Source organism: Drosophila takahashii, chromosome 3L (genome assembly GCF_030179915.1).
Source record: "Drosophila takahashii strain IR98-3 E-12201 chromosome 3L, DtakHiC1v2, whole genome shotgun sequence".
Lineage (NCBI taxonomy): Eukaryota > Metazoa > Arthropoda > Insecta > Diptera > Drosophilidae > Drosophila > Drosophila takahashii.
The window spans coordinates 28,064,890-28,091,311 of NC_091680.1; the positions used below are offsets into that span (position 1 = coordinate 28,064,890).

General features: G+C 39.0%; 2 protein-coding genes across 2 annotated transcripts in view; one reads left to right on the forward strand and one right to left on the reverse strand.

Annotated features, from left to right (window-relative positions):
• Chro (chromodomain-containing protein chromator) overlaps positions 1–22,624 on the reverse strand; it is a 51,266-nt gene extending 28,642 nt beyond the window's left edge. The window contains exon 1 of the mRNA XM_070214290.1: positions 22,508–22,624. The gene's annotated coding sequence lies outside the window, so the exon portion shown is untranslated. The remainder of the gene's footprint in view (positions 1–22,507) is intronic.
• LOC108068976 (uncharacterized) lies at positions 5,405–6,700 on the forward strand. The gene is made up of 2 exons (XM_017158868.3): positions 5,405–5,676; positions 5,863–6,700. The coding sequence occupies exons 1-2, from the start codon at positions 5,674–5,676 to the stop codon at positions 6,535–6,537; spliced, it is 678 nt and encodes a 225-aa protein (XP_017014357.2). The 5' UTR covers positions 5,405–5,673; the 3' UTR covers positions 6,538–6,700.
• Positions 22,625–26,422: the final 3,798 nt, after the last annotated feature.

The following is a 26,422-nucleotide window of genomic DNA, read 5'->3' on the forward strand; positions in this document are numbered from 1 at the left end:
GCAGATTCGTATCTGGCGGGTGTAAAGCTGTCGTGCGGCCGGTATGTCTGGCCAAGTGGATAGCGTATTAAATGGCCATACTCCGCCGGCTTTGCGGATGCAATTTTCATTTTATCGATTCACTAAAACCCCCGCTCTGTGCGCTGCCGAGTATGCAACGCAATTGCACTGCGATGGGGCTCAAATAAAATTTCGGCCCAAAAGTATCCGTTGCGAGCTGCAGTTTGCAGTTTGCAGTTTTCAGTTTGCAGTAAAGGTAAAATAAATAAACAATAAATGCCTGAGATGGGCACTGGGATTAGGACCAAGAGCAGGGAGGCGCGGAGCTCCAGCCATAGCCATTTCGGGCGCTCGTTGCGCGCACTCTGCGTTTGTGGTTTCATTTGTGAGTTTTAATTAAATACGTTTAAATATTTGTTATTTCCGACAGGCAGGCAGACCGAACCGAACGACCAGAGACAGCGAGCGGCCAACATAAACAGGGCGGTCGGGCTCAAGGGCGACGCAGCGGGGAAATCCCCTGGCGCCAGTCCACCTGGTAAATATTAGCGAAAAATTAGCAAAGTATTTTAAGCGCAACATGTTCGTCCTGCGGCTTTCGACACCAACATCCCCCGGCCTTCCAGGGGCACTCATGGGTGTCGGGACTGGGACCCGGGGCTGCGGGGCTCCAGGGCGAGCGGCATCGGAGGACGAGGCATAATTTGCAAGTTTCGGTGCGTGTGCATTTTATTTATTTATAGCCGATACATAATTAATTTAAAATGCGTGCGTAAAATTGTTGTTAAGTGCTTAATCCTGTAAAGTGCAGCAGGAAGCGAAACGTGCCGTAGAGAGCACGGCTTTCTAGCCGACCGGATATTGAGTTGCATACATTTTTCATAGACCTATCACCAAATCGGGCGAGTTAGAAGTGCTGGGATCAGAGCCGAGTAGGCGTTACCCACCGAAAGCATGAGAGCATGCCATTATTTATCTGTTTTTAATTAGGACGACCATCTGAAAACCCGTCGGATTGCTCTTGTATTTCAACAATTTCCCCAATGCAGGGTCCCTTTTGTTTTTTACTCGTTCGAACTGTTACGTTGTTCTGGTAACCAAATAGGTCGATTGCTTGTTTGTCCTCCCAGGCACTCTGCAGACCAATTAACAGAAATTTTCAATTTGCAAAATAGAATAAAAACCGAAATTGCTAATGATTCTGGTTACTCAGTGCTCTGACCGCCCCACCGCCAACATCCTACGCCTGCTCAATGCAATTTGAATCCGCAATTTTGTCAAAGTCAAATAGTTCAAAATTGTACATGCGGTCAACAAAATCAAATTAACTTTTAGCGCGAATAAATTTTGCACAACCACAGCGCGGGCGCAGTTTTTAAAAATTTAATTTAGCGCACAAACCGTTGTCCAGTTGGGCACGGGCATGTGAGCATAATAGGCCGATCGACATCAATTAAGAAAATAATCCGCGCATTATGCGAGTGCGACAGCGAAGGCGACTAGTACATAAATATTGTTTGACATCGACCAGGGCAACAGGGCAAAAAACGGTCCGCGATTGGGCGGTACGGGCGGCCAGCGAGGGATTTGGTGAATTAAGAGGACATTTCCAGCATATGCTAAGCGGGGCGGAAACGAGGGGAGCAGCTCAGGCCACCCTTCCGTGCGGTCGTAATGATGACATTCCGGATGCTGGTGAAACGACCGCGATGACAGGTGCTACAAGAAGGGCCATGGCATTTATGGACTCGAATGCTGCAAAACTCGGGTACTTGCGACGGCGGTAGTGGTGGCAGTAGGGATAATGATGCTGCCGGGCTCTACATATATTTTCAATTAACATTTCCCAGATGCTCACCCTAATTGCTTTGAACGTGCGAGGTGAAAAAACGTCAGCTTCTAAATAAATAAACTATTTTCTCTATTTATTTACGCACAGCAGGCGCCTGATGACAAAATAAACGGAAATTCGTGCTAAATTCCTCTACACATCGAGCACACAAACACCCGTGCATTTGGAGATGTGGTTAAAGCGCATTTTAGTTTTCGCCCAACTCGTTGACGCATCGAGCCGGTTAACCAAATTCATAATACGCACTGTTGCACGGCTCGCACCTCTTGATTATTGCAGCAACGCCAGCAAATATGTGAACAGCCGACGTGGCCGTGAAATCGCATTTGTCCTTTTGTGTAAATCAAATCGGCGTATGGGGGACAAACAAAGAGAGGTGGGTGGGGGGTGGCGGCGCAGGACTTTGTGTTTTTTGATGACCGTAATGAAAAGATCAAAAGCCCATTAAAGGCTCTTTCGACAAAAACGAAAATATCAACGACATGTGGCAAGCATAAAAACAATGCGCGGCATTTGGCCAAAAAGGATGCATAAAATTTCGAATGCAAATACACGGCCCCAAAAGGAAAGGTGAAAAGGGTCGCATTTAAACAGGAAAATAATGGCGCCATTAAAGGGGTTATTCAAATGGGCTGTAAAGTTTCAGGGGGCTAAATCTGGTCACAAGAAATACCCTCGCACAGGCCCTAAGGACACCTAATCGAAATCAAATGTCATATCTTCGGCCCCCATCCCAGAAGGCCTCTTGATTAATACAATTCTGAGTCCGACTGCCCCAAATTCAAATCAAAATCCACTCAACTGGCCAAATTAGTCCTTCGCAGTGGACACAGTGCGAAAACTCAATTTGCTTCGGAAATGGCTCGCTCTGCCGTTTGGCCTCGCCCCTGTTCGTCAACTGCCATCAATTTGACTAACAATATTCACGCCAATTAACAAATTAATTGCCTACTTTGCTGGCTGCTCTTGAAGGAGACACACAAACAGGCTCACTCACAAACCTGCGGCGAATTCCCAATGGCATCTTAGTTTTATGAGCAAACACAACACGGCCACAAAGTAGAAACGCTAATGAAATTTTCAGCCCAGCCGGCTCTCTGGTGGCTGGTTCATCTAGGGTTGGTGGATGGTGCGGTGAGGGGAGGGGAGACGTGGGAAGGCTGCGCCACCTACGACCGGTAGGTGGCGTATTTGCAAAGCTTTTAATATAATGACACATTACCATGGCATGCGGAGATGTCAAAGGCAAGGAGTGTGCACACATGGGCCGGCCCCTTAAGCCCTTAACTTCAGCAGATTGCCGCATGCAACGATAAATGAGCCCACGCACAAGCTGATAATGCGAGGAGGCAGAAAACGGTACTTCCGATTAAATTCGTTTAAGGCGAGACGTTTATAAAGCCGTAGGGAAGTATTTTATTTCTGGGCAAAGCGACTGTAGTGCGCTTAGTTTATGTCAAGCCGCTTCTTCTGGTCATTTGTCAATTTATTACCAATATACATATATAAAATAGGCTACCTTCTTTTCCTTGAATTTTGAACTCAATGATTTACCCAAAGCAGCTTAATGAAATAAAGAAAGAAAAAAACACTTTTATTTAAAAAAAAAAAACAAAGAAATAATGAAGGTTGCTCTGGCATACATAAATTCATATAACCATATAGTTTAACCTTTGCCATGCATGACTGTAGATTTGTTAGTTTAGTTTATCTGGCCTGTTCCAGTTTTCACTCGGAAGTGAATTTCATGCTGACGGATTTAGGTGCGGAAGTTAACAGAGTAACAACGAGGGATTTTTGAATCCGTGCAGTTCTTTCGGAAGTGAGTCTTGGAACCAGTCTGGGAAATTCGATTCCGTGTAAATCTTTCGGAAGTGAAAACTAGAACAGGGCCGTATGTATCAGATTTGTAATTTCAGTCAAAAGTTTGCAACGCAGTGAAGGAGACGTTTTCGACCACCGTCTGCAACGGTATACAAATATATTACGTATGGTTAAGAGAAGTGGTCTGCGTCGGTCTGCACTTCACAGTGTTCACAGATATAAAACGACGGGTATGGTTAATTTCAAGCAGTAACCACACAAAAAAAACACCTGGTTCAAGTCCATAGGCGCAGTGTAAATTGCTTTTACCAGGCAATACAAGTAAAATGGATATAAAATAATGTAATTTTTCCGATTTCTCTCTCCCGGAGATCCTCTGACTTCGAAAAAGATGAGAAGAAGCAATTTGGCAGCTTAAAGTAATTATTTGGGAGCGAAAAGAACAAATTCTCTAATTTAGAAACAGAGCGAGATAGCGCTTAAAGTTGCATGAGTGGGAGGGAGAAATTCGATCTGGTTTACTTGGAAAATGTTGCTTACAATTCGAGCATATCGAATTGAGATGCCGTATATCAAGTCAAAATTAATACCACATAATATCAAATTGATCATCGTTTCATATCACGTTCCAATTTACCTCCATGTATCCCCGAAGCCTATTAAATATTCAGGAGCAGCAATGCCTGTTGCAACAATGGCAGTATCTACAGTGTCAATAACAGATAAAGCTTCATCCATTTAATTTCATTTTAATGCAAAACATATCGCACCAAGGTGTCCTGCGGGCTGACGAACGCAGTCAACCGGCATCCAGCACTCGCTTTATCCAGCAAAATTATAATTGGAAGAGAGGACGAATGTATAGGGACAATTAAAGGCCAGAACTCTGTTCAATGCATAATTTTTGGCACAGTTGCGTATTATTGTTTTGGCCGATTGTCGCTGTCATCATTTATATTTGCCTGTTGTCTGTGTTTGCCGAGTGCTATTAGAAATGATATGGTTTATCGCTTAGTGTCGGACAGATGCACCAGGGCCATTTTGTCAGAGCCTGGGGTGAAGTACTTTTTTAATAGTTGAAACGTTGCCAAGAATACTAAAGTAAAAATGACAAAAATAGACGTTTTGTGATCCCAAGCTTTTAACGTTGATTCAGGGGCTCGTTGAAAAATGTCTGTCATCACTTAGCTCAGTGAACAGCAGAGAATACACAGAAAAACTAGAAAACTAGCAAAAACTACTTTTATATCATACCGTGTATATTTTTGGAAAATATGCACTAAGCAAGGAGCTAGGAGCTAGGCTACTTCGCCAAAAAAAATCATATGTACAACTCCACTTTCATGTGAGTTTTTAGGTCTGTTTTTCAGTGTAAGAATAGGCAATCCATTTTTTTTTGTCCGACCAGGGCCTCGATCACTCTCACTTCAAGATACTCTAAAGCAATCAGGAAACAAATTTACCAAAAATGTATTCGATTTCAAGGCCAGATTTTAAGAGAACTTGTGAAGTGTCTGATACAATTGGTCAAAATACGGCTGGTGGGACTGAGAGAACTCAGGCAGGAGACCGCCGACCAGTTTGTTTGCTAGTGGCTACCACAAGGCTTTTTCCACATTAGCTCTATCGAGCATTCACACGTCATCGCTGCCACACATATGGGCGAGACACTTCACATCAAAGACCAGGTCCAAAAATATTTGCGCTCAAGTGCGTGGCCGAATGCGGATCGTCAATTTCGGCAACCATAGACCAGTACCAGCGTTATCGTCTTCGCTTAAGTGGTTAATAGAGTTCGATGATGGCTTTGATGAGCACTCGACACGGCCATGTTCAACTTACCTTAGAGTTTGGTCGTGAGAAGTTGACCAAATTCTGGCTATAAAGACGCGGGCCGAATTGGACCAAGGCATCATTGGGTTCCATACTAGTGACACAGCAACATCTTCAGTCAGTTCGAATAGTTCGCCAATCTCCCAGAGAACTATATCTTCAGAATGGTGAGTGCACTGCAAGCATAAGGACTTCAAAGGTTCTCAGATTGTCCTTAGGGATAGGAAAATATATTCTGTTAGAAGAATTATCTAATGTTTAGTCAAGCACAAAAGTTTTTCTAAAATGAATGCTTTAAATGAAACTGTGAGTTCAACAATGAAATGCCCTAACACTTTCATGTTTCTGTCCAGAAACTCTTCGTCGCCGCCCTTACCATTTGCCTGGTGGCCTTTGCTGCAGCCCAGTCGGCAGATCCCGCTGCTGCGTTGGAGCCGTCCGCCGAGTACCTGCCGCCCGTCGGCGAAGTGGAAGCGGCCCAGCTATCCGACGCCGGCTACAAGTACAAGACGGTGCGCCGGCTGAAGCTTCGCCATCGCCGCGAGGTGCCCAGCCAGGAATACCTACCGCCAGTGGATAACGCGCCCAGCCAGGAGTACCTGCCGCCCGTGGACGCCGCGGCAATCGGAGACACCAAGGTGGCGAGCGACGGCTACAAGTACAAAACTGTGCGCAAGCTCAAGTTCCGTGCCCGACACCGCCGCGACGTCTCCGAGATCGCGGAGCCCAGCAACGAGTACCTGCCGCCCGTGGAGGTGCAACTGGCCCCTGAGCTGAAGACTATTCTTGGGGACGATGGCTACAAATACAAAACTGTGCGCCGGCTCAAACTGCGCCGCCACCGTCGCGAGGCTGCCGCCGAGGAGGCTGCTGCCGATGCGGTTCCCGCCGGGGAGTACCTGCCTCCCGCCGAGGCTGCCGTCCCCGCAGAAGCCGAGCCCAAGGCCGCCGATGAGGGCACCGAGCTCGCCAAGGACGGATACCGCTACAAGACAGTGCGCCGCCTGCGTTACCGCCACCGCCATTAAGACCCTGACCCGAACCTAGGCACATTGAACCAAATTGATCCTGATAGTACACTCGGGAAGTAGAGTCGCCTCACTCGACTGACTTCCCGCTCTTGCTCCTTCCTTATACTTAGGCCTTCAGTCGTCTCCGCATGGAATAATAAAATTTATTCACGAAAAACCAGTTGAGACCTCAAACATATTTCCTAGCGAATCGCCAACTTAGGGCCACAAGACCGGGATAAAAATTAACATATTCTCCAAATTGCACATTAAATAATATCCGTATGGAAAAACGGTTAGGCTGCGACTGCCAGCTAAGCCAATGGGCGAAATGGAATTGAAATCAATGGCCAAGTAATGGGCGAAAGGCAAGCGGAAAAAACTTTTGGCCCTCGCCAAGAGGGTAAAATTCTATTTCGAAATTAAGTGTGCTCGTTTCAAGGCACAGGAAGGAGCGGCGGCAGGAGGAGCACCGGAGCACCAGCACTTCGAGTGCAACGACTCCTCGCCAGCTCCGCTCGCTCGACTGGGCCGGCATCTTTTTACGGTCAACTTTTCGTAATATTATTTTGCATTTATTTGCACAAAGTTGATTTTTCCTCTGATTTCTTTGTTTTCTTTGGTTGGCTTTGCGGACTGCAAGCCAAATTACAATATTGTAGCGGTCCTAGTCGTTGCTCTTGGTAGTGGGTCCTCGGCTTTTGGCTCATGGCTCTTGGTCCAAAACCAGGAAGAGGACCAAAAGCAGATGGAAAAGAGTAAATAAAACATTTTTGTGCGCCAAACATAAAGTTACGAAATTGAGCGCTTGACTTTTGGTAGCTGACCCAGGCCGAAAAGGTTATCAATGAGTTCAAGTTGAATATTCGTTTAGTAGTAGATTGAAATTAACTGCCCAAGTGTCTGGTGAGTATATGCAAAAGAAGAAGTATTGCTAATAATATTGTTTTCTGTTGGTGCGAAAATCTATTCATTACATTTTGAGGCGAATAGGGGATAGGTCTGCAGGTTGGATTTTAATCTGCCGTTTCGACATTCACTTATGAAACTTCACGCATTAGGTACTAATCGTAAGGTTAGTCTATTAACTTAAAAAAAACAAAAACATTTCCTTTAGGAATGCTAATATGTGACATTTTTCTGTACTGAATGCTTCAATTAAATGTTAAACTATTAGGTTAAAAGCAAAACAGCCAGTAATTGAAGGATAGAGGTAAGGAAATACACTTTACAAAACGCTGAGAAAAAATGTCCCGAGCGACATGTCCCGAGCGAATGTGGTTGAAACTACATAAAACAAAAACGGGAAACCATTTTTGAGTAAAACCAAAACCATTTCACAGCGACATATTTGGACAACATTCTAAAAAAAATCGCATTCAAATATTCCATCAGAATTCGCTAAATTCTAGTGTTAAATGAATTTCCCCGAAAATCACTTCTATTTTTGTCCCGAGCGAATACGGCAGATTTTTAATGATATCTTAAGAACTAAAAGTGGTACAAAATCAAGATTTTTACACAAAATAGAGCTTGGGAAGAGTGAAAAGGAAAGCCCATTTTTAAAAATAAAATAAACTTTTTTCCATTTTTTCCCGAGCGACAGTATGGAAGTGTCCGTCTGTCTGTCTGTATGAACGCTGAGTTTGAGATTTTCCACACCTATTCTTCGGCTTATTTGGTTTATTTCAGTCGAGCGCCACAATTAAAATTACAATCTGAAACAAAAATTTTTTTTCAAGCCTACCTTCTTAACAATAAGAAAATCCATCGATTTGTATGGCAGCTATATGAAGGGATGGTGGTAAAATTATGATATTAATATATGTGCATAATATCAGTGAGTAATTGAGTTGTGCAAACTTTCAGCTTAAACATGTAAGAATTGTACTCATTGGAAATATAAATAGGGTTATTCTAAATTCGCAATAAAAATTATATATCTTGGAAATGATGAAAAGGAACAAAAATGTTTCTTCGGGTAAATTAAGTTGGTTATGAGATGGACAATCTTGGATAGTTAAGTTTCTTTTAAAGGATGAAGAAGACATTTAAAACAGCGATAAAAAATTTCAAATAATTAAAATTCATACTTATTGGACAACAAAAAATTTAAAAAAATTATTATCTAACTCCCCCAGTACACATTTAAAAACGTGTATAGTTGCACGTTGCTCTTCTAAGCCGTTCTCGAAATATACTAATTTGAAGTTTGAGAACATTTTTTAAGTTTTTAACTTCAAAAATTCATAGCACCCCTAAATGAACACCAAAAAATTTCAAAAAAATCACAAAGTATAACCAAGCCAAAGTCTACGAGGTACCCGAGTTTGAAGAATATCTAAAATTTCATATGCGCAGTTGAGAAATTCTTACCCAATTGTCGATAGAATACGTTCCCCCCCTCCAATTTGTTGATCTTTAAATCGACCCACCCTAATATGTATATTTATGTATAGTTTCACAACTACAGGCGCCATGCACATCTGACTCAAGTTCAAATGATGCTCTCCTAGTATAACAAAATTATCTCTCTCTCTTTTGATGCAACGGACTATTGACATGGTTTAAAATTCAAATCTTCTTCTTTGTGCAATAATTTCAGTTAAATTCAAAATGATGATATCGATCCACGACCAGGGACCGAAAATAACAGTTATTTCAAATTTTCCTGACTATAAAAATCATCCACTTAGAAAAGTGCTACAAAAAAATCAAGAACACCAATGAGTTCCAAATTGGTCAAGTTATGCAAATCTGCAATGATTTTTATTTTGTGAGTTTTATTTTTAAAAATCAATGGTAATAATTATTTTTGAGTTTTATTATAAAACTCATGATCATGTGTGAGTTTTATTTTATAAAACTCAAAATAAAACTCAATTCGCTTTTGCGGCCATTGTATTGGGAATTTAAATATGGTTTAAATTGGTTCTTGTTCGTTTGGCCATGTCGTGACCTAAATGAATTCGCGTTTTTTGACCTTAAGAATTCGCGGATTCTCTTGACTTGAAGAATTCGATATGATTCTGATATTGTTAAAGTCGAATAATCCGTGAAAGGGATGAATTAAGTAAAACAACCTTTTCAGTTGAGTTCTGTATTAAAACTGAGTATTTATTTTCAAAGTCCCTGCTTAGGAAACTAACATGAAATTCCTATTCTGATCTTATCTGTGGCCTACGCAGAGGCCGCGTCTGCCTGAGCGGGAGAGTTATCATTTGACCCCCGCACAGGAACCCTTGGTGCAGCGTGAGAGACATCTCAAGTGATTATTTTCGGCTAGGCTCAAGTGGCCTGCACTTACAGATTACAAGTGCTAGCACCGCTCCGTTGTAGGGCTTACAATTACAGATCATAGTTTATGGCTCTAGATAGATTTACATATTGACACATGACATGGACAAAGCTCATAAAATCTTATACTTTATTTATCAGTGTTCGTCTGAACATTCTGGCAAGGGCCGGCAAGATGAGGTGTATGCGATATAATTACATTGCTGATTATATTTATTGCAATACAAAATTAGTGGACTGTATTTATTCGATATATTTTATCTTGCATAACAAATTTACCACCTTGCAACGTCTTGAAATGATTGTATTATAACATTACAAAATTTAAATCTTTAAATTATTTATTTTAAACATTTTCTAATAATTTATTATATTTATATGTTTAGATATTATGCATACCGCTTGGTATGGCTATGGCTTGTAATTGCCTTTGTATTTTAATATTTTTAGATATTTAGTTTTAAATATGCATTGTCTAAAATCGGCATTTTTAATTTCATTTGATAATTTACTGATTTCATCCAAATGGATAATTAATGGTAAGTTGAGCTAATTTCATCGAATCTTTAGTATCTCGTTTTCTATGTAAGACAAATATTTTATTATCTGTACGTTGTGTTAAGCAACTATTATTTTGTCCATACCTAAAGAATTAAACAAGAAAACGCTTAAGCTGACAACTACTTAACTTTTTAAATACACTCTGCAACATTTTGGAGTGCACCTGAAACTTTTACCAATGAATGAAATCAAAGTAACTATCTAGTCTAGATAAAACCCTAGTCTCCAAATTTTCCTAATTTGTCATATTTTTCTAGGATCAAACTCTACTTTATTTCCAGACTTCAATTTGTCTAGTGGATAAATTTGGCTTATAGTTCTTTTTATAAAACCATTTTGCAATTCAACTTTTACTGTTTCTTTGCCTTTTCCTATACGGAGCTGAACCACTTTTCCCATCAACCACTTTGTTAAATAGGAAGTCTGATCTCGTACTAGGACAACCTGTCCTTTCACTACATTAGGACTATTCTTCTTCGTAGCTGAACTAACGTCAACTTTACCATTACCTCCGAAGTGAGGTCCTGCCGGGGGAATAAAATTACTGTTATTTTTATTTTTTCCTTTTAAATTCCGAAATTTATCCAAATCGTTAAAATTAATAGTTGTCCCTACAATAGTCTTTTTTGCATTGGATTTTTGACATCCAGAGACAATCCACCCGAAATCAGTTTTTTGTCCTAGGAGCCCATCTTTTTTAACAACTCCACTCTGCAGAATGTGAGTGTATATATCTGATCCAATGATCAGATCCACCCGCCCCGACTTATCAAATTCAGGGTCAGCTAAATTAAGGTTCTCCCATTTCGATTTGTCAACATTGACTGTGTTGATCGGAAGATTACTTATTACTTTAGGAAGTACAATAGCTTCCACTTTCATGGTTTTTTCTGAACTTTTACTTTTATTTAAAAGATTTACTTTGTGCTTCGAGATGCACTTTCCTGTGGACGATACTCCACTGGTCTCCTTTTGAGATCGAATAAGCGGTAGTTTTAAAATCCGAACAGCTGCTTCAGAAATTATTGTGCTTTGAGAACCACTGTCAATCAAAGACCTAAACTTTTCGAATCCTCCTTTAGAAGATTTAATTTGAACTTGTGCTCTAGCTAACAACACTTGTTCCGACGTCATATTCTTTATAACCTTTTTATTTTTTTGGTTGTTACTATAATTTATATGAATCATGCTGTGATGATTTTTCTCACATTTAAAACACGAAATACCGCTGGGACATTTTTTATTAAATGCGTGTTTTAAACATTTAAAACACAACTGTGCTTTTTTGGCTTGCTCCATTCTTTCAGATGGATTTAACGCCTTAAATATGTGACATTGTAATAATGTGTGTCCCACACCTTTGCAAATAGGACACCTTTTAGTATATAATGGGCTTACATTGATACTAAATACTTTTTTAACAGGCCTTGCATCCTGAAAAGAGCTTATTGAACTTAGTCGTTGCTCTAAAAATTCAAGGACGTCGGAAAGAACTTGAATTTCTTTTGTTTTTTTAACCTGGCTCTCATATAATTGCAGAGCCTCTTTACCAAATTTTTTAATAATAATTTGAGCAAAGATTATGTCAATTTCGTCAGAAATTTGTGCCTTTAATTTAATTATGTAAATTGACTCATTTATAGTGTCAATAAACATTCTTAATTGCCGAACCGAGTCAATATTTACATTTTGGAGGTCAAGAAGGCGATTAAGTTGATCAGAAAATATTTTTCTCTTATTTTCGTACCGCTTGGTTAACAGTTCCCAAGCGGCCTCATAATTTTCCCCTGATCCCAACAATAAGTGGGAAACCACATTCCTGGCTTCTCCCTTAAGTGAGATTTTGAGGTAATTAAATTTCAAGGCAGGACTGAGATCTTCCCTTAAATGTATGAGTTCATTGAATAACTCATAAAATAAGTCCCAATCTTTGAAATCTCCATAAAATGTGGGTACCTGAATTTTAGGCAGCGTTGGCAAATCATCAATTTTATGATTTGCAACTTCTACCTTTTTTGGCACAATTTCCTCTAGTTTTTTTCTCATGTCTTTGGTAACCATGGAAATATCGAACGCTAATTCCTCCAATATATCATTATATCTTCTAATCGTGACGTCCGTAGTGTTTCCCTGCTTTAAACAAACTAGCTTATCCCAATAAAAATTTATCTTCCCAATCCTAATTTCAAAAGTTTTAATTTTATCGTTTTGAATGTCCTCAAATGTGTCTTTTAAATACCTTTCTAACTGCTCTATTGCTGTATCTAATTGGCTTTCACAGTTTAAATTTGTATCTACATTCTGCTCTTTTACCATTAATTTTCCTTCGGACTTGTCAGAATCAGCTAACACGTTATCTATTCTTACTTTAATTCTATTAAAAATAGAGAGCATTTGCTCGTAATGACTCTTAATGAAGTAGTCATGGTCGACTACTCCAATATGAATCAGAGCTTTATGATTTTGGATGCATTCAGCCTTCAGCTCATCAAATTTCTTTAAATACTCGAAAGATAAGCTTGGGAGCTCTTCAAGCGCCTTACTGGCGTTTGTAATCTCTACCTGCCTTTTTATAAGTGCAATAGTTTGATCGGACAACATTTTTGCTATATACTTTTTATAATTCAAAAAATTATATTAACCGACTTAAATTACACAGGAACACAAAATTAAACTTTGTGAAATTTCCACAAACCATTTCAAGTTTTCCATGATATTTGGGTGCTCCTGAGTAAAAGTCCCATACAAAATTATTTTCCATCACCTACAGGTTCCGCGGTATAGCTAAGAATACAAAAAACCGATGTTTGCCGACATTTTGAATTACGTGGCCTATATAATTGGACCAACCTTTATTATTTTCGGTAGGACCTACTCTCAATACATCAAGGCATTCCTAAAAAATAGTCCCCATTGTGAACCATTGCCCATGTCTTTGGAATTCGACGCCAAAGTTGAAAATCCCAAAATTGTAGAGATTTTTCTGATGGAAAAACAATTCTGAGGATTAAATCTTGAATGGAAGTAATTTTAACTATTCATTGTATCTATTGTTCATTGTATGCTTTAATTTCGGTTTAAAGCGTTTTCATGAGAACATTTTATTGGATTTCTTATACTAATAAAACCGTTTTTTTTATTTCATTATCTACTCCTAAATGTTGTCAAATTTTAAAAAAGTCAAGGCATCCTACAGAATGGGAGTAAACATTTACATTTCTCTGTGTATGTTCAGTGAACGTATTTTAGTTTCTTAGTTTTAGAGGTTGCCATGACTTATTCAAAATTTGACAACAGGAGTAGATAATGAAATAAAAAAATCGGTTTTATTAGTATAAGAAATCCAATAAAATGTTCTCATGAAAACGCTGTAAACCGAAATTAAAGCATACAATGAACAATAGATACAATGAATAGTTAAAATTACTTCCATTCAAGATTTAATCCTCAGAATTGTTTTTCCATCAGAAAAATCTCTACAATTTTGGGATTTTCAACTTTGGCGTCGAATTCCAAAGACATGGGCAATGGTTCACAATGGGGACTATTTTTTAGGAATGCCTTGATGTATTGAGAGTAGGTCCTACCGAAAATAATAAAGGTTGGTCCAATTATATAGGCCACGTAATTCAAAATGTCGGCAAACATCGGTTTTTTGTATTCTTAGCTATACCGCGGAACCTGTAGGTGATGGAAAATAATTTTGTATGGGACTTTTACTCAGGAGCACCCAAATATCATGGAAAACTTGAAATGGTTCGTGGAAATTTTTGGCTGTGTACCTGTGTTACCGACAACTTATATAATATTATTATTTATAATAATATAATTTTCAATTATTTAATTATGAATGATAGGACTTATCTGATCCTATTTATATTTTATGGTCGTCGTATATGCTGTCGTCGCTGCTGACTCTATGATGTTCGATGATTTTGCCGCTGTCGATTAAAGTTGACTTTGGTAGATGCTGTCCTCGATCTTGTAGTTGTAGTTGTATTCGTAGACGTGCTGAAGTCCTTGAAGTCCTGGAGTCCTTATATGCAGGTTTAAAGATGATTTGAGTTTTTTTTTTTTTCTTGGGATTTTTTTTTTTTTTTTATTTGATCGTGATAACTTTTTCGATGTAGGCCTCGAATACGCCTGATTTTATTAAACCCTTTTTTCGATGTTTAAACGGCCTCGAAAACGCCAAAAAAAAATTAACTGCTCGATGGCAAGAATTATTTTGTTTTTACTTGTCGATTATTCGACTACTTCACAAAAAATATTTTGTATTAATTTTTTGTTAATCACATAATTGCTAAAAATTTATTAACATAAAAGATTCTTTTGTATCTTTTTGCTCTATAAATTTATACTCTGTCTCTTACCACTGGTGGGGGAAGACAAGAGCCAATTATTTTTAGCAACCTTTTAAAACTGCAATGCGTTACAGATTTTTTAAAGGTGCTGGCCTGACTTCTGAGTCTCTTACCACTGGTGGGGGAAAACTGCAGAGTTGTCGAAGGACCAAAATGAAAGGGATGAATTAAGTAAAACAACCTTTTCAGTTGAGTTCTGTATTAAAACTGAGTATTTATTTTCAAAGTCCCTGCTTAGGAAACTAACATGAAATTCCTATTCTGATCTTATCTGTGGCCTACGCAGAGGCCGCGTCTGCCTGAGCGGGAGAGTTATCATTTGACCCCCGCACAGGAACCCTTGGTGCAGCGTGAGAGACATCTCAAGTGATTATTTTCGGCTAGGCTCAAGTGGCCTGCACTTACAGATTACAAGTGCTAGCACCGCTCCGTTGTAGGGTTTACAATTACAGATCATAGTTTATGGCTCTAGATAGATTTACATATTGACACATGACATGGACAGAGCTCATAAAATCTTATACTTTATTTATCAGTGTTCGTCTGAACAATCCGCTTTACTTGAAGAATTCGCGAATCATTTGACTGAAGAATTCAAATCTTTTCCCAAAACGCCACGGTACTTGCTAATGCTTTAATTTTTCTTTTACAATTATTTGATATATAAATTATTATTCTAAGTTGAGCTATCACGCTCTAGAACTCATTGCAAAATATTCCCAATCCGTTTTATTTTAATTTGAGGTTCTCATATTTGTCCTCCACCAAAGTCATTATGTTTCGAGAATTTACAACGTTTTAAAATCGTTAGTGGGCGATTGTGGGCGTTAGAGGGGGCGTGGCGCTCAGCTTAAATAAACTTGCGCTTTTACTCTACGAGTAACGGGTATAAAAACACCGAAGCTAGAATTTTTTCCGATCTTTCCTATGGGAGCTATAAGATATAGTTGTCTGATCCGGCCGGCTTATATACTACCTGCAATAGAAAGAAGACTTTTGGGCAAGTTTCATCCCGATTGCTTAAAAACTCATAGACTGGGTTGCGTAGAAACGGACGGACAGACGGACATGGCTATATCGACTCGAATATATATTCTTTATGGGGTCGGAAACATCTCCTTTAATGCGTTGCAAACTTCTGACTGAAATCATAACACCCCCTGCAAGGGTATAAAAACTTATAATTTAGAAAAAAGAAGACTTTTCTGTATTTAAAAAAAAAATTTATAAAAAAAATCGTTTAATAGAGAACATTTCTGAAGCTTATAAAATTTTCTCTTTATAGAAACACAGAAACATTTTTATACCCTATATAGGGTATTATAATTTCAGTCAGATGTTTGCAACGCAGGAGACGTTTCCGACCACATAAAGTATATATATTCTTGATCAGCACCAATAGCCGAGTCTATCTAGCCATGTCCGTCTGTCCGTTTCTATGCGAACTAGTCTCTCAGTTTTAAAGCCATCGCGATGAAACTTTCCCGAAAGTCTTCTATCTATTGCAGGTAGTACATATGTCGGAGCGAGCCGGATCGGACCACTATATCTTAAGGCTCCCATAGGAATATTCAAACATTTATAAGAAAATTCATTGTAACTTTGTAGGAAGTAGGCGTTTTGATTCTTGACTACTTATGTAGGAATTGTAATATTCACATACAATGTTTATTGAGATAAAGTTTAAACATAAAGTGCTTATATTAATTTAACAAAGTTCTTTCGGTATTCTTTACACAACGACCTTCTTGTATTGAACAACGCTAAACGACGACTCTATGCTCACTCACTATGCGGCAGGTATCGGCGGCCTTAAAAGAATCGAGTACTTAAATGTATTTTAAATGGCGAACTGATTAAGAGTTGCCATATAGCTTAAACCGCTTCGAGTGTGCCGAGCAGTAGACCCGCCAGATTTAAATCCCACATTCGGCCCTCCTGACTGTTCATTCGCCTCGAATGAACCTGACCAAGGTTTCATGTACTCGGAAACCGTAGATGTTTTAAATGGACCCTCTGAGTCGCCCATGCGTTCTACTCCGTAGCGCCCATGATCCTTGACAGCAACAACCTTGTAGGGCCCTAAAAACTTCCCCTTAAGCTTTAATCCGACGCCATACTGAGTTCTCTTAATTGCTACCAACTCATTAAGTTTGTAGACTCTCTCCTGTTTCCGCTTTAAATCAAATGCTTTCTTATTTTCGTCTTGGACCTTTTTTTCTCTCTTTCTTCGTCCAGATCCTTTATAGCCAACTCCTGCATTAAGTCCTTTAGTTCACTGCAACCGGCTAAACGCATGTTAACTCCAGTTAAAAGCTTGAATGGCGTAATTATTGTGCTTCTTGGCTCAGTGCTATTGATAATCTGCTGAACTCGTCCCACGTATTTATACCAAGCTAATGAATTGGGTAGAGCCAAACATACTTTGAAACCGTCTCCTACAACAAGGATGTGATTGTAGCGCTTGGCCGTCATTTCCATGGAACCGACGTGATCGATGTGGTATGTAATGAAGGGTAAATCACCTTTGTCGATTGAAGTTAGAAACCCCTCTTTCTTGCCCGCTTTGGCATTTACGATTATGCATCTGATGCAACTCTCGACGATTCGCTCAGTTTTATCTTTGAGCTTGGGTATGAAATACGACCTTTCGATGATATCCTGTGTCTTTTTGGCAGAAAAGTGCCCTTGGTTATGCGCGCTCTGAATTATTTCAGTTTCCATAGTAGAAGGTACTACCACTAGTTCACGAATCGGATCTTTGTACAGAACGTCATTCTGGATATAGAAGTCCTGGTATGCATCCTTTTCTACAAGACTCCGAACTGCTTTTGTCCAATCATCGTTAATCTGGGCTTCCTTTAAGCGATGAGTTATGGAGTCTGACAAAAAGAAACACGAGACTCGGCTCAGAGCATCAGCATGTTTCATTTAAGTCCCTGAACGATGCTCGATCTTGTAGTTGAAGTCCTGCAAATATAAAGCCCAACGAGCTACGCGAAGAGGAACTTCCTTTTCCACATAAACACGCCACTTTACTAGAGCTCCAATAATAGCCAGTACTTCCAGCTCGTACGAATCGTATTTTTCCTCGAATGGTGATGTCTTTCGGCTCATGTATTGGACTGGATGGAAAGCACTGTCTATAGGGTCCTTCTGCAGTAAGACGGCGCCAAAACCGTACTTGGACGCGTCTGTGTGGATTTCCGTGTGTAAATTTGGATTATACAACTTGAGGACTGGTTCGCTAATGAGAGCAGTCTTCAGTCTTTCAAAAGCCAATTGTTGTTTCTCTCCGAATTCATACTTAGAATCGCCTCTCTGTAAATCCGACAAGGTCCTGGCGATGGATGCGTACCCATTTATAAACTTGCGGTAATAAGAAGTCAGACCTAGGAATCGCTGCATTGCTTTTTTGTCATGTGGTACGGGAAACTCTTTCACAGCTTGAATCTTTTCCGGACCAGGGGTGATGGTTCCACTTTAAATGATGTATCCTAGAAACTGTACTTTACTGTGCAACATTTGGCACTTACTCCAGTTGATACGTAAACCGTTCCGAGAAGCGACCTCCAAGGCATCTTTCAACTTGACAAGTCCTTCTGCAAAGTCCTGACTGGGTATGATTACATCGTCCATGTAAACAACGACAACATTGGTGGTGATCAGCTCCCTAAGAACTGCCATGATGAATCTGGTGAAAACCGCAGGTGAATTCGATATGCCAAATGGTACATACAGGAATTCGAATTGTCCAGATTGGGTCACAAATGATGTATACTTTCGAGAGCCTGGTTCAATGGGAACGTGAAAGAAGCCGTTTGTTAGATCCAAAGTAGTGAATATCTTGGACCCCTGCAGCTTGTCTAGTACGGTCTCCATGTGGGCCATCGGAAAATTGTCTCGGATAATTTTCTCATTAAGTTTTCGGTAGTCACGGCACAGTCTCTTCTTCCCGTTTTTCTTGGACACCAAAACTACCGGCGATACGCATTTTGAGGTGCTTGGTTGGATGATTTTCTCAGCAAGCCAATCCTCAACTTGATTGTCGACTGTTTTCTGGTCGCCGACATGTAAACGACGTGGATGCTGATAGACAAATCATCCTTCAAAATGATTTTCATGTGTACCGGAGCATTTGCGTATGCGGAGCATACTCTTCAATCAAGCTTTTGACCTCAGACTGCTGCGATTGATTTAAATGGTATAAATCAACGTGATCGGAAACTGCTACCTGTTCTGCACACATGCCCTTAAAATCTTGTACCGGGGGTGTCACAGAAAACCATTCCAACCGAATTTCTCCCGAATAGCAAATCTCGGTGTCACAGACGTCATTTTATAATTTATATGCTTTTTATAAAACCTCTCGAAAAAATAAGCTAAAAAAAATCCGTCGGCAAACCGTCTACCTGGCAGTGTTACCAATTAGCTAGCACTTTAAAATACCAAATTTGTTCAAATTTCGGAGTTAGTTATCGAAATGTTGTGTTAACGAATTATTTATTCAAAGGTACTTAGTATTGTAGTTAAAAATGAAACTTATTTCTGATAAAAATTTTATGGTAAAAGAAGTTGTCGTTATTAAGAAATTAATAAAAACAGGCCGCCTTTGCAAAAAGTTGGCATCACTGTCGTGAAAAAATGTCCTATTTTTGCCAGGTAAAACGCTAGCTGTGAAGAAGAAGAAGACATACATGTAAAAAAGAACTACATTTTTGTTTATTATTAATTTAAACTAATAAGCTTTGCTAATTTAAGGGGTAAACATAGGTTACCAGCGCAAGACACCATATTCTTCCGATTTATTCGCGATAATATCGACATTGCCAAAGAATTTACTCAGGGAGGCCGCATTCTTGTGAAAGGACCTGGCCAATGAGTTAAATCTCCATGGTAGTCCATGTAAAACCGTTTGTAAGGATCTCCTCTGCGTCCTAGCCTCTCGCAGTTTATGCCTTCGCAAGTACTCTAGAGCAGACGGCATTTTAGTTCGCTTTCAAAAATGTTGCCAACTTAGAAATGAAAATAAACCAACGCAGCCGCGGCAAACCACTGTTCAGGGCTGCAATATGTAGCCTGGCGGGTAATTCAAATTTTTAATTTTTTTCTTTTATTATGTACAATATGCGCTTTAAACATATATTCTTTTTGTAATTTTGCAAGAAAAACATAAATTAAGTTTAAAACTTATTGGAAAATAGTCCAAATAAGTCAAATAAAATTCGATAATTATTGAATATTCGATATTTAGTGTATGCGACCAGCCCTGGTCGTTTTTCGGTAAATTTTCCGAAAAAAAGAAAATCTCTCGAATTCCTGTGACACCAACGGTTTTGGTCGGTTGGTTTCTAAACCAACCGTCCCCAAAACCGTCGACGGTTTCTGTGACACCCCTGGTAGAAACTCGGAACCAAAATTGATATGTTTATCTTCGTTACTTTTGGATTACGCATAAACTCAGTGCCTTCCTTGGTAACTTTCATGTCCACAATGTCCAGGATGGTTCGGCCCAAAATTGCGTCGAAGCCCATGTCCTCATCCGGAACCACGTGAAACTCCACCTTCATGTGCATGTTGTCTATCTCCACAGGTCTGACAATGCTCCCGAAAGTTAACACTTGACTCTCGCCTATTCCCGTCAAGCACTTTTCTTTTCCGGTAAGAGTTTCGTTGCCTAGTTTTAGGAAAATGTTCCTGCGCATCAGGCATAGATCTGCGCCTGTGTCGACAAGTCCTTTGAATTGAACGACTGAAGATTTAATTACTTTTAATTCAAGGCCTGAAGCCGTAAACTCGCTTTTTGGCTTAGTAGCTGCGTTCTCCACGTGAACGGCATTAGCGTTGCTCTCCTGTTTTACCTCAACCTCCATTTTGCACTGTGCAGCACGATGTCCAGGCTGACCGCACCGATAACAATTATTATTATCCTTCTTCTTGCAGTCTTTCTTCAAATGGGACGGATCCCCGCACTTAAAGCACTTGCGCACGTACAACATTATTTTGTTTGCCTTTGCATCTGGAACTCCCTTCACAAAATAGTCTATCAAGCTTTCTTCATCTAGGTTAACTGGCTTAGCTATTTCCATCAAAGCATACAAATATTCTTGAAGTGTCTCTCCCTTTCTCTGTGCTCGTTGACCTAGCTTGCGATGGACCTCAGCAGATGATATTTTAACAGCAAATTCGCGCGCAATGCTGCCTTAAGAGAATCTCAGATGCGAATGTTTACCTGACTGCGAATGAACGATTTTGCAGCCCCACTGAGCAACTGCTTGGAGTAAATAAATAGTTGGAGCTTGCTCCACTGTACAGTCAAAGCACATTCCTCTAACTCCTGAATCCACTGATCTATATCTGGGCTACCTGTACCTGCAAAATTAGAAACACTGCCTTCTACATCTTTAAGTGTGAACAAAGAACGGCTGATAGGCGTTGCCTGCACGGGACAATCGAGAGCGGTAGCTACAGATTCGACTCCATCCAAATCGTTGTTATCATCTTCGTCCTGAATACCGAAGTGAGCAAGGAGCCTATCCTGTAAATCGCGCTTTCTACCGCCTGTGGGTAAATATAGCTCTAGTAGCTTTGCGCGTAAATCATCACATCGCATTAACATTATCTCTTCGAGTTCCATTTTGAGATTGACGTTCCTTACAATGTATCGAAATTAGCTTAACAGTAACAATATTTAAGTGTAATAATAAGATTAAATGTTTATATAAAGATTATAATATTCAGTTTATGACAAATGTATGGTTTTATACATACAGTCTACTTGAACTGCTTGTCAGCGACTTTGAATTCAAATAAGGTCAGCCTTCTGATTAATTGTCTGCTTTTCTAGACTGCTTGCCTTCCAATTAGATTTTCTGCTGGCTTTTCCACTTGAAAAGTTCTTGCCGTTGCTTGTCCGCTGACGTCGTTGACTTCCACCAAGATCTGCTACTCCAGACTCCGTGCTGCTTCAAAATGCTGTCCTCCAGATTCCGCCAACCCGCTTCTGCTCCAGTGTCCGCCTCTGCTCCAGTGTCCGCCTCTGTCTATCGCTGCACCCAGCGCCTTCCACAGATCAGCCTCTGCAAGTTACCAGTTCACCGTGACCGGCCGGATCCCAGACTTGATGCACTACCTCCTGGACTGTAGTCGCTATTTTACCACAAGCGTTTCCCTTGCGCGTCTTCACTATAACTGTGTCTCTCACGCATACATCAATATGCCAAAATGCTGCTTCGTCGTCGTCTTTTTTGCACACGGCCAAATTAACTGCGCAGTTGCCTCAAGTTGCAATTTCACCAGACTTGAAATTTCGCAATCACTTTAGTTCTGTTTGTAAAAACGTACTTCTGCACTGTCTTGCATTTATGTTTGGGTCAAATCCCGGTTGAGCCCCCAAATTGTAGGAGTTGTAATATTCACATACAATGTTTATTGAGATAAAGTTTAAACATAAAGTGCTTATATTAATTTAACAAAGTTCTTTCGGTATTCTTTTCACTTTCTTGTCTTGAACAACGCTACACCCAAAAAATAATGATCATAGAAACTAAACTATTTCTACATTAAAAGTAAACTATTGAGTGTCAAAAATTTCTCGATACTCTGAGTATTAAGCTAATGGACTTCGAAAGTATAAAAATGAAACTTTCGAAGTTGTCAAGTTTAAACTAACGAGTATACAGTTTATACTCACTCAGTGTACTGAAATTTAGGCTGCTAGTTTATTTTGTATACTATTTAGTATAATGCCAGTGTAAATATTATACCCCGTATTAAAGAGACATCTCCAGAGTGAACGCCGTCCAGATGAATACCGAAGCTTGGTCGAGGACGCTGATATTGAAGTTAATATTGCGCTGGCCGCAGTCAGAAAAAATGCAAGCCAATTGCAAGATCCTTAGTTTCCCGGCATCTGGAGCGCAATTCAAGGTGGTGTCAGTAAAAAGAAAAGAATTTACTCATTAGTTATGCACTAAGACACAATTTTAATGTACTTACATTTCAAATAATCCCAAAATAAGCAAATATTAAAATTTTCACAAGTAATTTTCACAAACAAACCTTAAACAGACCGCAGCGTCGTTTACAAAATACACTAATGTCAAACCATTAAAATACTAACGCGTCGAATAACATTAAAAAGCGGTAACACTTTTTCTGTTCGAAATGTCTAGGTTCCAAACCAGAGCATCCTGGCCTCACACCAGGAACGAAAATCGAAACTTCGGTATAGAAATTAAACTCAGGGCATAAACTTAACACTATTTAGTCTTAACTTAACACTATTGAGTCTGCTCCCTACATTATTTAGTTTTATATTAATACTGACAGTTTAACACTAGCTGTAGTATACTTTTAATACAACGCTCATTAACTGTAAACTTTCGGTTTTTTTTTTGGGTGTAAGCGACGACTCTATGCTCACTCGGCAGGTGTCGGCGGCCTTAAAAGAATCGAGTACTTAAATGTATTTTAAATGGCGAACTGATTAAGAGTTGCCATATATCTTAACCCGCTTCGAGTGTGCCGTGCAGTAGACCCGCCAGATTCAAATCCCACACTTATGTATAAACAAAATTAAAATAGAAACGCTGAATCTGGAATCCCTGGAACTGCACCGAGTGAGCATTACTTTATCTACAAGGGTATATAAGCTTCGGCTGGCCGAAGGAAGCTTCCTTTCTTGTTTTATCTATATTTAAAAAAAAAATTATTTTTTGAGTGAAAAAGAAAAAAAGCTAGCTTCGGCCAGCCGCAGCTTATATACCCTTGCAGATCATTCCTATTAATTTACAAATCCCAAAATTGTTAAGTTTCCTATTATTGCTCATTAATTTTCCGATCGTTCCTATGGAAGCTATATGATATAGTAGTTCGATTTTTATAAAATTAAATTTGAAATTCACGAATTGAAATTGACAATTTTTTGTGGTTGAGGACTGTTTGACAATTTTTCTTTTGTGTGTATGTCAGTGCTGCCATCACTCAGCTTAAAAAGCAAGACAGATCAGCCAAAAAAAACGGGAAGAAAAGGACAAACAAAAGGAAAAAGTTACTTCTTTTTTTGTTAATAGGTTAAATTTTTTACTAATTTAAATTTCAATTTGGCTCAACCTATCGTTTTTAAACTCATCGCACATTTTTCTGTATAAAAAAGACCGGCCCCTTAAAAAGAGATTGTTTTATTTTGTAACATTTTAAACTTTTTCTTAAAACAAAAAGTCAACATTTTTTTAGCAAAAAACCTATTTTTTTGACTTTGGCAGGTCGGAAAAAATTCTGGAATTCAAAAATTATAAAAATAATATGCAAAAGGTTTGTATTAATTACATCTAAGCAGTTTTAAAAGAAAAAAAAAGAAAAGTTATTCGATTTTTTTATGATAAAAACCCAACCAAAACCAACTAGCAAAACTTAAATTAAAAACCTTGTTTTTAAAAAAAGGACAGATTTCCGGACAGGGGATGATTGAAATTTTTTCCGGATATAGCCGTTAAAAATAGGACAGACCTGTCCGGAAATAGGACAAAATGGCAGGACTGGTGTATGTTAAAAACCACTAAAGATACAATTTTTTTCGATTTTTCCTTTGGAAGCTATTTGATATAGTTGTCCGATCCGGCTGGTTTATATACTACCTGCAATATATAGAAGACTTTTGGAAAAGTTTAAGCCCAATAGCTTTAAAACTGTGAGTCTAGTTTGCGTGGAAACGGGCGGATGTCCGTCTGCATGGCTACATCAACTCGTTGATGCTGATCAAGTATATACATATGTGTATACTTTATGGGGTCGGAAACGTCTCCTTCACTGCGTTCCTGTGCAAGGGTATAATATGTAAATGTTCAGTCTGGAAATTAAATTGTCAATTGATACCGAGAAAGAGTTTCCTTTGACGTTTGTGCTCCATTAGAATAGGTCAGTCCCGGAAATTTATTTCCTTTGGACGGCTCTTTTAACAGGCCCAATTAGCACCGATTGGACAAAATGCAAAATCAACAGGAGCACACAAGAACTGTCAAAGTCAAACAAACAAAAAGCCAGATGCAGAAACTTTTCGCCCAATTTGAAACTTTTCGAGCGCAAACTTATAAAATATTTAAAATTATAGTTTCACCCGACCTGAGCATAACCGACCAGCAGCATGACCTGGGTCACTTCTCTTAAAATTTTGTATAAAACATTTTCCGCTTGCATTTTTCCGTTTGCGGCAAGCTATTCAACGTCGATGCAGGCAAATTGAGGTGAAGTATTTAAGGCGAAAGCGGCTTGACTCCGTCCCTCTCATAAGCCGATAGGGCTCAGAAAAAAGAGGAATACGGGGGACTTAAGGAACAGCTGGAGGTCGCATTCCGGCTCACAAATTGTTGCTTATCTGCTTTGCCAGAGATTTTCTCGCCGACTATCTCGTTCTCCTACTTCACTCGTTTTTTCTTTTGCCCAGTGCTTCCATTAAAAATCCATTTAGACAATATCTTGATCGACTTGCGTCGCCTAATCCAACCACGACTGGAGAGGCTGGATTGACGTTTAGCCAAATGAACTGGAGGACCGCAGGCCCGTTTTCACTAATGAGCTTTTTCGGGTTTTATTAATTGAGGTTCCACTGGCAATTCGCGTACGATTTTGGATGAACTTCCGTTTAGCTCCTACCCCCAATTTTGTTCAAACTTTCCATATCGACGTGTTCTTGGGTCCTGATTATTGGAAAAATAGTCAAAGTTGGCGCAAATAACGGGATCATGGAAAATAACGGTAAAAACTGTTTTTCTTAAATATCTTCGAATATAATAACTTAATCAAAAAACTAGCTAGGAGAAATGAAAGCTATTAAATAAATGAGTATTTTATGTTTTATACATTTTTTCTGTAAAACTAATAGTTTTCGTTAAAAACGCTAAATAAGAATATTTTTTCACAATGTTTGAAAATAAAAAACTTGCGTCATTTTGCCCGATATATCACACGAAAGCTTCATGTTGTATCGGTGTGTCAAAATTTATAAGAATGGCATTACATTTTTTAGGAAGAGCATTTCAGTTCTCGTAGTTAAATATAACATTTAGAAAACAAAATAAAATACAAATTATACAACGGAAATAAAATGTATTAACAAAAAAATGCATATAAATCATTTATAAAGTCGCAGGTAAAAATTTTTTTTAAACAAAAATCGCGGCGATTTTTGTTTAAAAAAATTTTTGCTTGCGGCGCTTTTCTCGCCCGTACCTTACTACTTTCTTTAAAATCTTATCCAGCTTTCATTCAGGTCATCCGTTCCATTTCCTTTTTTGGAGGAGCATGAACACGATACATCGTATAAAAAGGCAAAATAGGTCCATCACTAGAGTAGAAGGTAAAATGCTGTTATCGACTAATCGAAAACTATCTGTCGCCATTTTATGGCGGGATATTACAGTATTTTAAAATGTTCACACCCAATTTAAAATACTTCTTTTAGTTCTTCCTCGAAAAACTTTATGTTTACGAAGAAAATGATTAATATACAAAAGATCCGTTTTATAAATATCTTCTGTTTTTGTCTAAAACATTTTTTGATTTTCCTCATATTTTCCGAAAAAACTGAAAAAAACCGAAAATTTTACAATTTTTACCGTTATTTTTCAAGATCCCGTTATTTGCGCCAACTTTGGATATTTTTCCCGTAATCAGGACCCAAA